The sequence below is a fragment of the Podarcis tiliguerta genome (genome assembly GCF_965153285.1).
Source record: "Podarcis tiliguerta genome assembly, chromosome: 6".
Classification (NCBI taxonomy): Eukaryota; Metazoa; Chordata; class Lepidosauria; order Squamata; family Lacertidae; genus Podarcis; species Podarcis tiliguerta.
In genome coordinates, this window is record NC_139539.1 from 19,676,212 (window position 1) to 19,692,743 (window position 16,532).

At 39.4% G+C, this 16,532-nt stretch overlaps 1 protein-coding gene across 2 annotated transcripts in view; it reads left to right on the forward strand.

The window, feature by feature from the left end:
- Positions 1–12,884, forward strand: part of B4GALT5 (beta-1,4-galactosyltransferase 5) — a 51,897-nt gene extending 39,013 nt beyond the window's left edge. For both annotated transcript variants that reach the window (XM_083447044.1, XM_083447043.1), the window contains exons 3-9: positions 499–612; positions 1,920–2,044; positions 3,165–3,281; positions 5,063–5,250; positions 5,444–5,566; positions 6,239–6,340; positions 9,842–12,884. In XM_083447044.1, the coding sequence (XP_083303170.1) occupies positions 499–612; positions 1,920–2,044; positions 3,165–3,281; positions 5,063–5,250; positions 5,444–5,566; positions 6,239–6,340; positions 9,842–9,989 (917 nt within the window). In that variant the 3' untranslated portion in view covers positions 9,990–12,884. The remainder of the gene's footprint in view (positions 1–498; positions 613–1,919; positions 2,045–3,164; positions 3,282–5,062; positions 5,251–5,443; positions 5,567–6,238; positions 6,341–9,841) is intronic.
- Positions 12,885–16,532: the final 3,648 nt, after the last annotated feature.

Sequence of the window (16,532 nt, forward strand, 5' to 3'; positions counted from 1 at the left end):
AGTCTGGTTTAGGGGAGCAAAGCCTACCTGACCAGATTAGATTTGGGCAAAGGATAACAGCCAGAACAGTTATTACATAGTTGAATTAATTTGCTTTGTGCATCACATTTTTTCAAACTAATAATGAAATAATAACTAATATCTTTCAAGGCACTGAGGTTGTACAAAATGAGAGATGCAGCATGACAAACCTTAGAATGAGTGGCTGGAATTTTTCAAATGTATGAGAGAACCGTATGGCTTCTCTGGGAAAACACTGTCAGCAGTGCCTTAGTTGCTTTATAGAGTTGTAACCCATTAATAATTCCATAGTTTTATTGCTTAAAATAGAATTAAATGCTAGGAACATGTTTATTTGTGTTCTGTAGCACTTGATGGTGAAGCAGTGAAGTACTCTAAAAATGTTGTGGTTAGAGGCAGATATTGTTGATGAATAAAAGAGATTGCAAAGTTAATAGCCTAAATAGCGCTCTTCTTTTCTCTCCTCCCACCTCCCAGATTATCCTCTTGATTTGAACCACAGTGAAACATTTCTGCAAACAACAACTTTTCTTCCTGAAGACTTTACATACTTTCCAAACCATACCTGCCCTGAAAGACTCCCTTCTATGAGTAAGTACCGAAGGACATGCAGAACAATTTGACTTACTTTCTCATCACTCCTTTCATTTCGTAGCCCCTCATCATCTTTATGGGCTTCAGAGCCAGTTGGATGAGTAAGTAGGAGGTACTCTTTATTTTCGTGGTGTATTTGAAGTCTTCATTGTTCTTCAAGAATTCTCAATTTTCTAATAGTAAAGAGTGCTTCACTGGTTGAGTGATTGAGAAGGTTGTAACACTAATTCAGTCCAAAGATGAGATAGCATGTTCCATGTATTGCTGGTCTTAAAATACTCAGATTCAAATATGAACTCAGGCTAGATGAGTTGAAGGACCAGTCTAGATACCACATTGAACATTTGCTGTGTGAATCTCTTAAAAACTTTAAATGCAAGCTGCTATTATTATTATTATTATTATTATTATTATTATTATTATTTATTACCCCACCTTTATTACCCCACCTTTTTCCCTAATGAGATTCAAGCTAAAAACACAGAAAAATATATCACTAAAATACAATTAAACAGAGATAGAATTTAAACTATATACATATATAAAATCTGTTTAAAACATACCAACAAGCCATGAGAGGGATAAGGATTGTAACCATGATAAGTGCAAATTTTTTTACAGCCTCCCATGTTGTTATCCTAAACCTGATGAGACAGTCTATCTGCTGAACATTTTACAGTTGAATTCAATGAAGCTTGAATTCAAAGCAAGGGTAGGCAAACTAAGGCCGGGGAGGGGGGGCAGGATCCGGCCCAATCGCCTTCTAAATCTGGCCCGCGGACAGTCCGGGAATCAGCGTGTTTTTACATGAGTAGAATGTATCCTTTTATTTAAAATGCATCTCTGGGTTATTTGTGGGGCCTGCCTGGTGTTTTTACATGAGTAGAATGTGTGCTTTTATTTAAAATGCTTCTCTGGGTTATTTGTGGGGCATAGGAATTCATTCATTCCCCCCCAAAAAAGAAAAATTCTCCCCCCCCCCAAGGTCTGAGGGACAGTGGACCGGACCCCTCTGAAAAGGTTTGCTGACCCCTGATTCAAAGTGTTGAACTTCAGCTGCATCATTCCTTTAATATGAGAAGTCAACATTCTACAAAACATATTAAGCACACCTCAAAATCAATTATGACCCCATATATATATAGAAATCAATTGCTCTTGACATACTGGGAGTTATGAAAATGTAAGAATTGAATTGTGCAGTAATATGATGGGGTAAAGAAATTCAAGAATTGTAAATGCATATTCTCAATCAGAGCTGTACTTGTTTTTTCTCATAACCTTCTTTTTAACTATGTACGCAGAGGGCCCTATTGATGTAAATATGAGTGAAATCAGTATGGAAGAGATCCACCAGCTCTTCTCTCAAGACCCTGCTATCAAACTAGGAGGCCACTGGAAGCCTAAAGACTGTTTGCCTCGTTGGAAGGTAATGTAAAGACAGGGAAAGCTGAAGCTTATCTTTCTCAAACAATAGTATTATTATACCGTAAGGAAAATAATAGGCTTGCATAGCTAATTTACGTCCAGTTCCTGCAGAAAATGAAAAATACTTTCCCCTTTGTTTTTTAAAGAAACAAACTTCCAAAGTGCCTGCACAAAATCCCTCAGATGTATCTGCCCCCAGTTTGGGAGGCTTAATACACTCTGGAGGGACTGTTGAGCTTGCACATTTAATCTACTTCTGTGAAAAGAAAAAAAGTTGTAGCCATTTTACATTCCCCATTATAGTAACTCGGGATGGGGAAAAGAGCCTCCTTTTTAACACATCTAATTTAGTCCTGAAGAAGAAATCAGTTTAGAAAGGACTGCTTTCCACAGCTATAGATAATTCTGGAGGGTGCACACCCATACAAACTTTCTCTTCCTCAGGCTATATGAATTGCACAGTCTAGCCTGGTCTATGTTGTTAAGTGTGTACCTGTGGCAGCTGAAGCTTCTATTGTTGTGTAAAAGAATTAAATAGGTTCAGACCCTCCTGCTCCCTAACATGGAGCTGTCTGGTCGTGTCTTTAATATTCTGAAATCCCTGTTTGTAACTCTTGAGTACAGTCATACCTCGGGTTGAATGCGCCTCAGGTTGAACGCATTCAAGTTGCGCTCCGCAGCAACCCAGAAGTAACAGAGCGCATTACTTTCGGGTTTCGCCACATACGCAGACGCTCAAAATGATGTTATGCGCAGAAGTGGCGAAAAGCGATACACACATGTGCAGACATGCCATTGCTAGTTACGTTTGATTCTGGATGCGAACAGGGCTCCGGAACAGATCCCATTCGTATCCAGAGGTACCACTGTACATAACAAAAGTTTGCATTGCAGCAGGCTTTAAAACGCTAGAAGGATTATGAAATCCTGGTTCAAATTCTCGAGGGATGGGGATAGTTTAGCCAGTTGCCCATTCTTGCAGATTACATTATTGAAGATTGTATCCATTTGATTTACATGTCCTTGGTGTTTTGTGCTGGTAGCCTGTGAACTGATAAAATTTAGGTTGCTTCCAAGATCTAGAAAGAAATAATGGTCATTTTTTTTTTTTTTGTCTCTAGGTGGCAATCCTTATCCCATTCCGCAACCGTTATGAGCATCTGCCAGTCCTCTTTAGACACCTTATTCCAATGCTGCAACACCAACGTTTACAGTTTGCATTTTATGTTATTGAGCAAGTAAGTTAGTTTATGTGTATTGTTGCCCCCCAATCTAATTTCTCTTCAGAAGAACAGACATTGAAATAAGATGACCTAGTAATGGTTTTCTTTCTGAAATAGACATTGAGAGAAAGACAGTAAACTGTGCTTTCCATAGGGCTCTTGCATACTGCATTAAATCCCTAAAATGTGCCCAGAATGTGCCTGCAGTTAGTGATGCCAAAATGCATGCCATGTTAGCTTTCCCCGTGTGGTAGTGAATGTCCTCTTTCTGTGATCAGCAGTTGGGACCCAAATACTACTTCACTTTACCCTGTAATCAATCCAGCAGGTTTTTATGAAACCTCTCCAAACATGTAGTACCATTAAACTTAAATTATTTTCTGGTGTCACACTTTGCTCTGAAAGCTGATGTAATCATCCCGTAAGTTCTTTTTAGCTGATATTGCTGATTTTGGCCTTGGTTTTGAAATGAACTTTTCATATTAAATTGCTGTGCAGCAGTGAAATGCTCCTATAACTAAACTCTCTGCAAGTAACTGAGATACCATATCGTAACTATTTTTTATTTGCCATGCTGCCCTTAAAGGTGCATGTGAACTCCTCAGGGCTTGGCACTAGTAGTTCGTAGCCTATGTGACTGAAAAAGACAAGTGTGATGAATTGCCCTATGTTTATTTAGCAAGCAGAATTTATTGGGGAGGCAAGAAAAGGAAGAAAATTGTTGACGTAATTGTCAAGCTGAAGTAAATTGCAGTTACTCTAGTTGTTCATCCAATCTGGGAGGTAATTAACTGTTAGAAAGTCAGTATATATATCTGTAGTGTATTTATGAGACCTGTAGAGCTTCTAGCCTCCAGGCTGCGGAAAATGACCAGGCTACAAATCCAAACTGGCCAGTCTGTGTAGTATTGGGCAAATGGGATCTAGAAGAAACCTAACCTGTTCAAGCAGTGTTGCAAGTTAATTCCAAAAGCCCTTACATCTTTTGTATACCTTCTAAATATGTTTCTGCCTTGATTTAGATTGTATTTTTCTTCAGGCCTTTCCTGAAATTAGTTCTAAGCAGTTATTCTATGAAAAAGAGAGACAGTTACTTATCCCTAGCTACTCATTTTGTTTTTCTAACAAAATTTTCTGTCAGCCTGAGCCACGTGGTTGGTTTATTTAGCTCAACATTGTCCTAGTGTGCAGCAGATTTCAGGATCTCAGTCAGAAGTATTTACCAACACCTAGTCCCTGAATTTCTATTGACTGGAGATGATTGGGATTGAACCTGAAACCTTGTAAAGCATGAACTCTGCCAATTAGCTGTAGTCCTCACATTGGCAATTAATGAGATATAGCTGAGTGGTACAGCATAGGCTTTGTATCCCTAAAGTTCCTGGTAGGGATGGACACATCAGGTTTTTTCCAGTCAATGTCAATTTCACACATGTACATGTAGAAAAGTCTGTTCAGTTTTTGCATTATCTGTGATTCTAAAAAAAGTAAAATAGGTATTTAAAATTGTATTAAATACATAAATATGTATTCTTTTGCAATGTATTTGAATATATTTATCTCAATACACACATTTCTAATTTTATCCCAAAATATTCACCTTTTTTTTACATGTTTCATTTTTTTTGAGCTGAAAACTGTTGCAAAATTTTGAGAAGTGCAAGACCTGCATTCTGATCCATGCATTATGCTAAGTGATATGAATTAGGTCAGCACTTAAATGTGAACTCTCCATCTTTAGTGTTGTAAGCAAATGAACGAACACATGTAATTAATTTGTTGGGATTCTCTCTCAGGCTGGTAACCAACCCTTTAACCGCGCCATGCTTTTCAATGTTGGCTTTCGGGAAGCAATGAAGGACTTGGACTGGGATTGTTTAATCTTCCATGATGTGGACCATATACCTGAAAATGACCGTAACTATTATGGATGTGGGCAGATGCCAAGACACTTTGCAGCAAAGCTGGATAAATATATGTATCTGTAAGTAACTACAATCATGTGCTTTACTTTTCAAGTTAAAATGGTTAAAGTAAGCAGAGGCAGACACTTCTGTGTCAGTTTGCATCCTAGAAAAGTGCTATTTATGACAGGCAATGAAAAGGAAGTCAAATTTGTTCTTACCTGTATTAAGTTCTGTTCATAGTAACCTTGACTGAAACTTCTTTTTATACAGCCTCCCTTACAATGAGTTCTTTGGAGGAGTGAGTGGCTTAACAGTGGAACAGTTTAAAAAAATCAATGGCTTTCCAAATGCCTTCTGGGGCTGGGGCGGAGAAGATGATGACCTTTGGAACAGGTAAATTGCCTGCAAAATAGGTGGGAGGGGGTGTATTACATGCAAGTTCTAATTGTGTTATGACTCCCCCATAGGATATCCAATTCCCACTGTGCCAGATGAATAACGAGAATTATGATATAAAACATTGTGGCATGGGGGTTAGGGCTGGCTTAGCTTTGGAATGTTTGAGGATTGGTGACATTTCTTCTGGGACACACACCTATCTTGGCAGTATAAGCTGCCCATAGGCATTGCCCATTTCCCTTCTGTGTAATTTGGCCATGTGCCTGTGACTTCCAGTCTTTCAGAGTAACATTTAGACAACTCCCACCCCCCTCTGCATGACTTTCAAGGAAGATCTTCCAGGATCTGTAACATTTTAATGTCCTGTGGGATGGGTTTTCTTTACTTAGCAGTTCTGGAGGGGGTGGTGGACTTAGGGTCAAATGCTTGCTTCTCTCCCCGCCCCCCAATTGCCCATTGTATTTCCTAACTAAAGTATAATGTTCAGTTAAGTGTTTGACCTACACATGGTATAAATATGATCATTTTGGTTACATAAGATTGTCAGGAGCACTAGCTTACAAACCATATTGTGGGGATTATTCCTCAGATCGTGCAGTCCTGGCAAATGCTGAAGTCAAAAACGCTAAAAAGTTTTTCTCTTTCCTCTCCCCCCCCCCCCTCCAGAGTGCACTATGCAGGCTACTTGGTGACTCGGCCAGAAGGAGATACAGGGAAATACAAGTCTATTCCTCATCATCACAGAGGAGAAGTGCAGTTCTTAGGAAGGCAAGTCAAATTTTATCAGAGAAATACTCATGAGAGTACTGATTTCCTGCCACTTCAGGCATGTGTCTGTTGCTAACCTGTCTGATCTCAAACACTAAAACTCTGCCACCTTAAAAACTAAGGGTGGAGTCAAGTGACTTAAAAGCTTCTAGTGTGATACTTTAAACCATATGTGGGGTGTTGTTGCTTACATTCTTCAACATCATTCTCCAGCATCATAGTTAAGCTTGGTATTATCACACTTCTTCAGAAATGTATGTGGATCTGAAGCTTTGTTGTCTGGTGTTACAGATTATATTGGCTTGCGCCTCTGTGATTCCTTAGCATTTGATTCCATGCTTAGCCATCCTGAGAGATGCAGATGATTTTAGCATATAGCTGACGTGTTATATCTATCACAGAAATATATGTAGTGGCACTAGAAACTTTGGTGGTGCTGAATCAAACCTACCAACCCAGACATTCATATACAATTTCCTTGTGTCTTAATTCCAGTAAACACATTGGTTGCCCAATTAATGTAAATAGAATAAAAATACCTTGCTCAGCCCTTGCCCAAACCTGCCCAATATTTCAATTGGATTACCAAGTGTGAAGATTCTGGATTCTTGTGCAGTGCTCATCCAGCCCTGTAACATCACCAGAAACGTCAGTATGCCAACTACAATAAAATTAATTTCAGCTGTGCATGTATAAAATGCAACTTCTGATCATGGACAATCCATGTGATTTCCCCCCCACGCCTCACTGAAATATAGCTATGCCATTATTTTGCTATACATATTCATTGCATGGGACTTGGGCAGAAGAAACTGACACACTAATTTATATTGACTAATATATATTGAAGGCTAATAGCTCAATGGAGCATCTGATTTGCATGTAGACGTATAATTTTTCAATCCTCAGCATCTCCATGTAGGTCTGGGAGACACCCATTTTCAGTATGCCAGCTACAATAAAATTAATTTCAGCTGTGCATGTATAAAATGCAACTTCTGATCATGGACAATCCACATGATTTTTTCCCCACGCCTCACTGAAATATAGCTATGCCATTATTTTGCTATACATATTCATTGCATGGGACTTGGGCAGGAGAAGCTGACACACTAATTTATATTGACTAATATATATATATTGAAGGCTAATAGCTCAATGGAGCATCTGATTTGCATGTAGACGTATAATTTTTCAATCCTCAGCATCTCCATGTAGGTCTGGGAGACACCCATTGTCTGAAACCCTGGAGAGCTGCTGCCAGTTGGTATAGACAGTATTAAGCTAGATGGACCAATGGTCTGATTCTGTACAAGGCAGCTTCATGGGTACAATCAGGGGCATACCCAGCAGCCATTGCAATACTTGAGAGAGGCTCATATGGTTTTCTCTGCCTTAGCAAGTCTTGCCACAAATGAGGATTTACTAATGCTTGCACTTGGGAAAAATGTTTCTCCTATTTTATTCTAAAACATGCTTCTGCTACTTTATTCTGAACCATGACATTCAGAAATCTAAAAGCGATCCAAGCACTTAAATGTAAATAACTTGATGAGTTCAGTATTCTCCACTTGAATGAGGCTTTCCCCACCACTTTCCACAAACAGGCAGCTAGATATTTTGTACATTTGCTTTAAGAAAAAGATGTTGAGGATGACTTGGCAACTTTGTCGGTAGTGGCTATTCTTGCAGGATAATGCCAATTGCTATTAAATAACAGAAATTGTGATAAAGAAGTAAACAGGAATTTCTAAGTGTTATATAGTTTGTGTGTGCATAATTTATTTATTTGAATAATAAATGCTAGTTTCCTAACAAAAATTACAATAAAAACACAAATAGCATGTCAATTCAAGGTAAAAACTTCAAAATAGGAATGACATTTGCCAGACCATTGGCAAGGAGTTCCAAAGGGCAGAGCCTGTCACACTAAGGGCTCAGTCCCTGGTGAAGGCTGGCTGAACGTAAGGACGATGGGGGACAACCAAATGTGTCCTAACAGAAGATGTCTGTGATAGAGATGGAGTGTAAGGGATCGGGAAGTCCTTAAGGTACAGGCAACTCCCCATTGGTGTGCGATTGACACATGTACGACCACTGACACACCCAACATTTTTGGCAGGGCAGGGGGGCTTACATCCTGCAGAAACGTGTGGTTCCTTGGAATGCAACTCCTGAGTAAACGGGCAGTTGCCTGTACTTGGAGCCTAAGGGTTTGTTTTGTTTTGTTTTTTTTAATGGCTATGTGAATTAACACAAGAATCTTGACCTGGTAGCAAATAGGCAACTAGTACAGTTCTTTCAGCAAATGAGTGGCATGTTGTTGGTAACCTACTCCTGTGTTGTAAGCGTTTCCATTGCATTCTGTACTTCTTGCAGGTTCCAGACCAGATAAAAGGGCAGCCCTGCATAAAGCACACACACATATTGTATGTGTATTGCAGCATGCTCTCTAAATTAACTGCACACTCACGCATAGAATGAGTCTGCAGTGCATGTTCTGGGCTGTTTTCCAATCTCTCCTTTGCCTTGATGAGCCATTTGATGCATTATTTCACTTAACTTCCCAGCTTTCATTCTGCTGCTGCAGTTGGCAGGCAGAGATTGTGTGTAACATTTAAAATCAGAGTAGCCATGAATTAAACCTGCCTGCAGGTAATGTCCCTCAGCTTAGCAGGCTTTCCTCTCTAACTCCAAATATGTGGGGCAGAGCGTCACTGAAGTCCAGCTCGATCAGTCCAGAAGCCCATCTAGTTCAAGTTCTTGTTTCTCACCATGATGCCTATGGGAAGCCCATTGGAGAGTGGCCGCTCTGCACATGACTTCAGAGCTAAGCCCTGGCCTTGAAAATAGCCCCAGGCTATATTAAACTCTCATGAGGATTTGCCCCAATTAACAAATCTGCAGCATGGTTCAAAGAGGTGTTTGGAGGAGCGCAGCCAAATCATTCAATCACAAGTCCTAGGTAGGGGTGGTCAACATTCTTTCATCTGATTGCTTAACAACAGCGATGAAGTATTTTTACTGTCTTCAGCAATAGTGCTGCCTGCTGAGGTCAAAGCCTTAGAGATGTATCTCTGCACTGTTTTATAACTTTCTTTAGGTATGTCAGATTGACTTACTTTTTCTAAATGAAAGCTAAGAACATAGGGCTCTGGGCCTGGTATTTGTGGCAGCCCTGTACACAATATAGAAATATGGAAAGCAGTCTTGCAGTTGTGCAGAATAGATTTTTTTAGGAGGTTAGGCTTGAAAATAAATTATGTTGCATTTCATGCCACAATATGTCTGATGCAAATCTAATTGCAAATTAAAAATATTTCTCAGTGTGCTTTTTGAAATCCCAGTGTCCTTCTTATGATCATTACTTTCTGAATTGTTGTAATATGTTTAGGGACAGAAGTCTATCGTACTAAGCATCCTGTTAGTAGAAATACACTAATTTCTCATTTTCAATTTTGAACATTTACCTTAATGTCTCCCAACTTTTTATTCCAATAGGTATGCACTGCTGAGGAAGTCCAAAGAGAGGCAAGAATTAGATGGCCTCAATAACTTGAACTACTTTCCAAATGTTACATATGACGCCTTGTATAAAAACATAACTGTCAATCTGACGCCAGAGCTGGCTCTGGTGAATGAATACTGAGAAGATGAAAAGAAGAAAACATATTATTTTGTAGGTATCTCTTGGACAAGAAAAATCTTGTGTCTAATGAAGGATCACAGTAATTTTGAAGAATAATACTCCACGCACACAGATCGTCAGATTATAAACTCACTCAAGACTGTGCAGCGAGCTTGGACTTCACTTGCTTTTTGATTTCTCTTTTTAAAGAACAGTGATGTGACCTGCTGCTTTTGTTCCAGCATTCCATCTCCTTAATCTTCAATACCAAACTGTGACTGAATGTGCTTTCCTGTTCATCAAACCAGTTTGGCTAAAAAGGACGCCATTGGCTTTTTGACTTTGGGTGCCAGAAGCTTATCTGGAGGCAATGACCCTATTGGGAGATGAACTGCTACTTACAATGATATCATTCTTCTACATTTGTGTTTCTATTGGTTTTTTTTAACTGAACTGCTTGAAGACTATATACTGTATATAAATATATATACATACACACAGAACAGAATCACTTCTTAAAGAAGTGCAGGTGTAAATAAGCTTGTAGAAATTGCTTTTTTTATAACTATTTTATGATCCCAAACTGAAGCTGAAGGTTTACAACATAAGATAATTTATGTAAGCCCCCACCTGTGCAAACACTTCAGAACATCAGATGACATTCATGTGAGTAATTTTCTTCAGAGCTACTTACCTGTCTGTTTGCAGGTTTGGGACTCTGCTAGTAGGTTATGAAGCTTAACAAATGGAAGCCATAGCAGTGCTTATTTGGGGGGGGGTGGAATCTGACTTTGGAAATAGGGATTCCATCCATTAATGAACAAAGACCAGTCTCAAGCATTTTGTGGTTGGATAGCCTTTCAAAATTTTATGCTGATTGATCACATTCTGCCATATATCTCAGAGTGGAAGCTAAACACAGGAAGAAATGCTTCTAAATCGGCTTCGCCTTTGCAAGGGACAGGTTCTCCAAAAAGTTGTAGGTCGTCACTCACCCCTCATATCCACACATTTTTGGTTGAGACTAAGTTTGCAAAGTCTACAGTGATTCCTGTAATTGAACTTTGGGTGTGGGGAAGTTATAGTATTTTGATATATTTATTGTGTAAATGAAACTGTACACTGAACTAATCTAGGTTAAAATTGTAGGTTAGAACTCTTGGTTATTACAGTTAACTGAGAAGGTGTTGCACAAGTACAAATACTGGGATAAATATATCCAGACTCCAAATCATAATTAAAAGAATGAAGGGCATTGAGATTAGTTCAGGGGGGCAGAATGTGAGTCTCTGTGACACAAGTGCTTGGTCCATATCCTCCATTCAGTTTCACAGATCTGGTTTTTGTTTAAATGGGCATCTTAGATTTGTGCCTTTTTTGTTTCATTTTTCAAAAACTAATCCACCTGTTCATACTGTATGTACAAACTTTTTTTTTTTACTAGGGCTTATAACCCTGGTAAATGTCTTCTTGGATTGCTCTAATATATATTTATAGACGCAGATTGTGAGTACTTAACCTGAGAAGTACTTTAATTTCTTTTATTGCATTGTTGCCTTCAATTTGTTTAACTTGGATAGTTTACACTTAGTTTCTTTGGTTCGGTGGATGTATGATCCCCCATATACATTTGTTGTGGGTGTGACTGACCAAGCCTATTTTCTTACGTCTCAAAAGAGTTATGAAAGTGTGTGTGTGTGTGTGTGTGTGTGTGTGTGCTCGCACGTGTGTTTGTGTCTGTCTTATCAGCCCATATGAAAGGCAGCAAGTCTGCTCTTGAGAATGCTGGTAAGTGTGCTTTAAAATATTTCATAAGGGGAACCCTTCATGGCTGCTGCAGAGGTAAGGATTTGCGTGTCTTTTTATTTTTTTATGGCACATATAGCAATAAAGACTTCTAAATTTTGACTTTTTTCAGATGTAGATAAGACACATACCCTTTTCTTGCTTGTCTTTTTTTTTTTAATCTAGAAAACTGATAGAAAACAACATCTTTATTTAATGGTGCTTCAGTTGAGGAATGTATTTTCAAATTGTCTGAATTCACCATCACATCTACATACACCCGAATAGATATTGGGCTGTGTGGCATTTCAAACCCTCAAGCTTTTGAGTAGATTGCCATCCCTCTAGAACCCCTATTCTTGAACAAGAAAAGGAATTACCTCTGCTCAGAAAGGCATTAAAGATTAGCATGAAAGGGTCAGTTTTACTCCTTAATCAATGGCTTTTGGTTTATTTTGTTCTTTCCAATCAAGTTGTTTTATTTTCCTCTTTTAAAATGTGGAATATCTTTGAAATGTGCACTGTTATTCTTATCAGCTAAGTCAAATACTATATAGTAAATGTAATTGTTGAAAACATAAATGTCAAGCGCATGTGATGTTATAGTGTAAAAGAAAATCATTTTAAAAACTGTACATACTTTGGCAGCTGAAATTTCAACAAGGCCAGTGCTCCCCATCTCCATCAGCACGGTTGGCTAACACTGCTGGGGGCAGAACACTATGATAAAAATGCGAGTTGTTATTATTTTTTGTATGAGCCATGTGGGTCTTTATTTGCTAAAACATTTGTTTTAAAGCCACTACATTTTGTAAAAACAAAAAACAGCTCCTCTTCTTGAAAGAGTTTACCAGCTGAGCAACCACCATGCATTTCCAAACACCTGCTCGGAAAAGGTAGCATTGAACAACATGTAGCTTCCTTCCATCCTATTGTTTGAGCTTGCTCTTATGTTTTCTATGAGGTGCCAGGGGTACATTTTTGCACTGAAATCTATAGTGTTTTAAAACACACACAATTTTCAGCAAAGCAATCCTTTGTGTCATTACATTTATTTACCCATGTGTTTGTACATTTTTGTATGTTAATTTATGAATGATTTTTTCAGTAAAAAGAATACATATTCAAGAACCAAGAGACTATTGATGTCACATTATTTATCAAACAATGTTTAACCTGCAGGTTCTATGTAGCACAAACCACAGACAAGCCTTAAAGGTACAGTTAGTTGAAACAACTTGCCAGATGGCTATTTTTTAAAAGTCAACTTTTTTCAGTCTTCTCCACCCCCGCATTACATTCCATGAGATAGTATCTGAACTTTGAACATTATAATCACTGAAGACGGTCAACCTGTTTCTGTTAGACAGAACATGTGCACACTGTCCCTTATTGTTCAGAGAAGTGGCCTGGGTAATTTTCTCCAGGATCGCGAGCCAGGTGTTCTTTGTTCTTCTAATTCCAGAATCTCTTTTGGAAAACACGTGATTCTTCTGTGGGTTACTTAACAAAGTGCTGCCTTAAATTCATGATACGGTGACTTTCAGACCATCAAAACTAACCTTAACATTTGCCCATGTCAAATACAGTACCATGAGCTGGTAAAATGCGGTCTTGACTATGCTACCACTCAGTGGATTTGTAACTGGCTGACTGACCGGACCCAAAGGGTGCTCATCAATGGTTCCTCTTCATCCTGGAGAAGAGTGACTAGTGGGGTGCCACAGGGTTCTGTCTTGGGCCCGGTCTTATTCAACATCTTTATCAACGACTTGGATGATGGACTCAAGGGCATCCTGATCAAATTTGCAGATGACACCAAACTGGGAGGGGTGGCTAACACCCCAGAAGACAGGATCACACTTCAAAACGACCTTGACAGATTAGAGAACTGGGCCAAAACAAGCAAGATGAATTTTAACAGGGAGAAATGTAAAGTATTGCACTTGGGCAAAAAAAAAATGAGAGGCACAAATACAAGATGGGTGACACCTGGCTTGAGAGCAGTACATGTGAAAAGGATCTAGGAGTCTTGGTTGACCACAAACTTAACATGAGCCAACAGTGTGACGCGGCAGCTAAAAAAGCCAATGCAATTCTGGGCTGCATCAATAGGAGTATAGCATCTAGATCAAGGGAAGTTATAGTGCCACTGTATTCTGCTCTGGTCAGACCTCACCTGGAGTACTGTGTCCAGTTCTGGGCACCACAGTTCAAGAAGGACACTGACAAACTAGAACGTGTACAGAGGAGGGCAACCAAAATGGTCAAAGGCCTGGAAACAATGCCTTATGAGGATCGGCTAAGGGAGCTGGGCATGTTTAGCCTGGAGAAGAGGAGGTTAAGGGGTGATATGATAGCCATGTTCAAATATATAAAAGGATGTCACATAGAGGAGGGAGAAAGGTTGTTTTCTGCTGCTCCAGAGAAGCGGACACGGAGCAATGGATCCAAACTACAAGAAAGAAGATTCCACCTAAACATTAGGAAGAACTTCCTGACAGTAAGAGCTGTTCGACAGTGGAATTTGCTGCCAAGGAGTGTAGTGGAGTCTCCTTCTTTGGAGGTCTTTAAGCAGAGGCTTGACAACCATATGTCAGGAGTGCTCTGATGGTGTTTCCTGCTTGGCAGGGGGTTGGACTCGATGACCCTTGTGGTCTCTTCCAACTCTATGATTCTATGATTCTATGATTCTACGTCCAAAGCTTAGTAAAATTGTTAGCAGTAAATCACAATGTTACAGAAACCTCAGATACAATAGTTTCATTAAACCCGGACCAATCTCATACAGAGGCTGAGCTGCTTTTCAGTCTTCATGGAATTAAGCTAATTCACATGCCACATTTTATTGTGACATCTCAGTGTTCAAGAGAGACTGTACAGTGGTACCTCAGGTTACATACGCTTCAGGTTACATACGCTTCAGGTTACAGACTCCGCTAACCCAGAAATATTGCTTCAGGTTAAGAACTTTGCTTCAGGATGAGAACAGAAATCGTGCTCCAGCAGTGCGGCGGTAGCGGAAGGCCCCATTAGCTAAAGTGGTGCTTCAGGTTAAGAACAGTTTCAGGTTAAGTACGGACCTCCGGAACGAATTAAGTACTGTACTTAACCTGAGGTACCACTGTATTGCAATACAGCTTGCATCTTTTCCAGGCCCCTTGAAAATGAATGTAGAGATAAGCTAATGTTGAACCTGGAATGTAGCATTGTCCTGAAAACACACACCAGCTTTTGTTCAGGAGGAGATTTTTCCTATCAAACTGCTAAAGCCTCCCTTTGCTCAAGTCCTTTTGGCACATGGCAAAAATAAAGTACTGAACTATAACGTGTTTTCACAAAACTATTTACCGCTTGATCATTGGCAGTAGAAGAGATATTTCCATCTCTAAACTAACAATCTAAAATTGCTTCTGTATTCAATATCTGTTGTGAAAATTAGAGGGCAACTTGAAATTGGCCAAAGCCTGAGATACAAATCAGAACTGTGGTTATTCACGTAGAAGCTCTTGTTCAGTCCTCAGAAATGATAAAGGAGTCAAGGGAACAGGCTAGATGCTGTTTAATGCTCAGGAGTTTAACTAATCAGATTATCCTGTGATACGGGTATAATTAGTCTCTGGTAACTTGCAGAGGAAGTGCCTGTTTCTATCACATCCTTTTTCTTTAGCTGGTGATACTCAAATGTTTTGTAGGAATCATATTCCTTGAAAAGGAATAGCCTTTTGAGTCTGGCCAGTACTTAATCTTTAACAGAGGCAATGACTTTATTAGAGCAATATTAGCTCTATCCAATTATATACTGTACCTGCATCAGCAAAAGGGAGGACTCATAGCCCAATGTGATTAGCAACAAAAATCTGGGAGTTAGAAAAACAAGTTTTTTGTAAGCTAATGAATGAATGCCTACTTAAACTCTTTTTGGTTTCTGCTTATCATTGGCAATGTGGCAACATTATGACAAAATAAGAGAGGCCTAGATAAATACTTGGCAGCTTCTCTTCTTCAAAACATGGTGATCTGCTGCTTGTATTCTCTAGTTTCTTGAGTCTGATAAAGGTAAATGTTTTTTGTTGCTGGATGGATTTTAGAGATGCTTAACAGTTGCCTGATCCCCTTGTAGAAGTGCCAGCGTAGCTGAATGGGACAGTTCAATTTTTCCATAGGTGGAAGGTTTTCCACACCTTTCTCTTTCTTCACTAGGGTCCCTTGGGAATCTGCCCTTCACATTCTACACATGGTCCCTGGGCGAGTTCACCAAAAACCCCTGGCTTTCAGCCTATGCACAGATGCCACTTGGTACTCTTCATGCCCTACACCCTGAATGAGAGGAATCCCATCCTCAGCCAGTCCTGCATCTTCAGATGCCCTCCCTGATGCCTCTGTTTGGCTGCTTTGCCATCATCTCAAACTTGGCATGCCCATAACCAAGCTTCTCATTATTCCATCCATGCCTTTGCATTCTTCACACATTTTGAACAAGCACACAGACTTGGCTTTAATATTGGACTCTGTACTTTTGTTCTTGATTTTCCGTAATGTATTTTTCAAATATTCTGAAAGAAGAAACAACACTTTCTGTCCCTTTGGCAAAAACTCTGGTCCGTGACATAGACTGCTGCTGCGGCCTTGCTCTCTTTGTTTTTCCATTGTCTCACTTTGGAACCCAGAATTTTATCCCGCATTCTGCCTGCAGCCCAACCAACCATCTACATTTCATCTCTGATAATATGGTGGATCTCTTAAATTCTGACATTGGTTTCCCATCAGCTCCTGGTT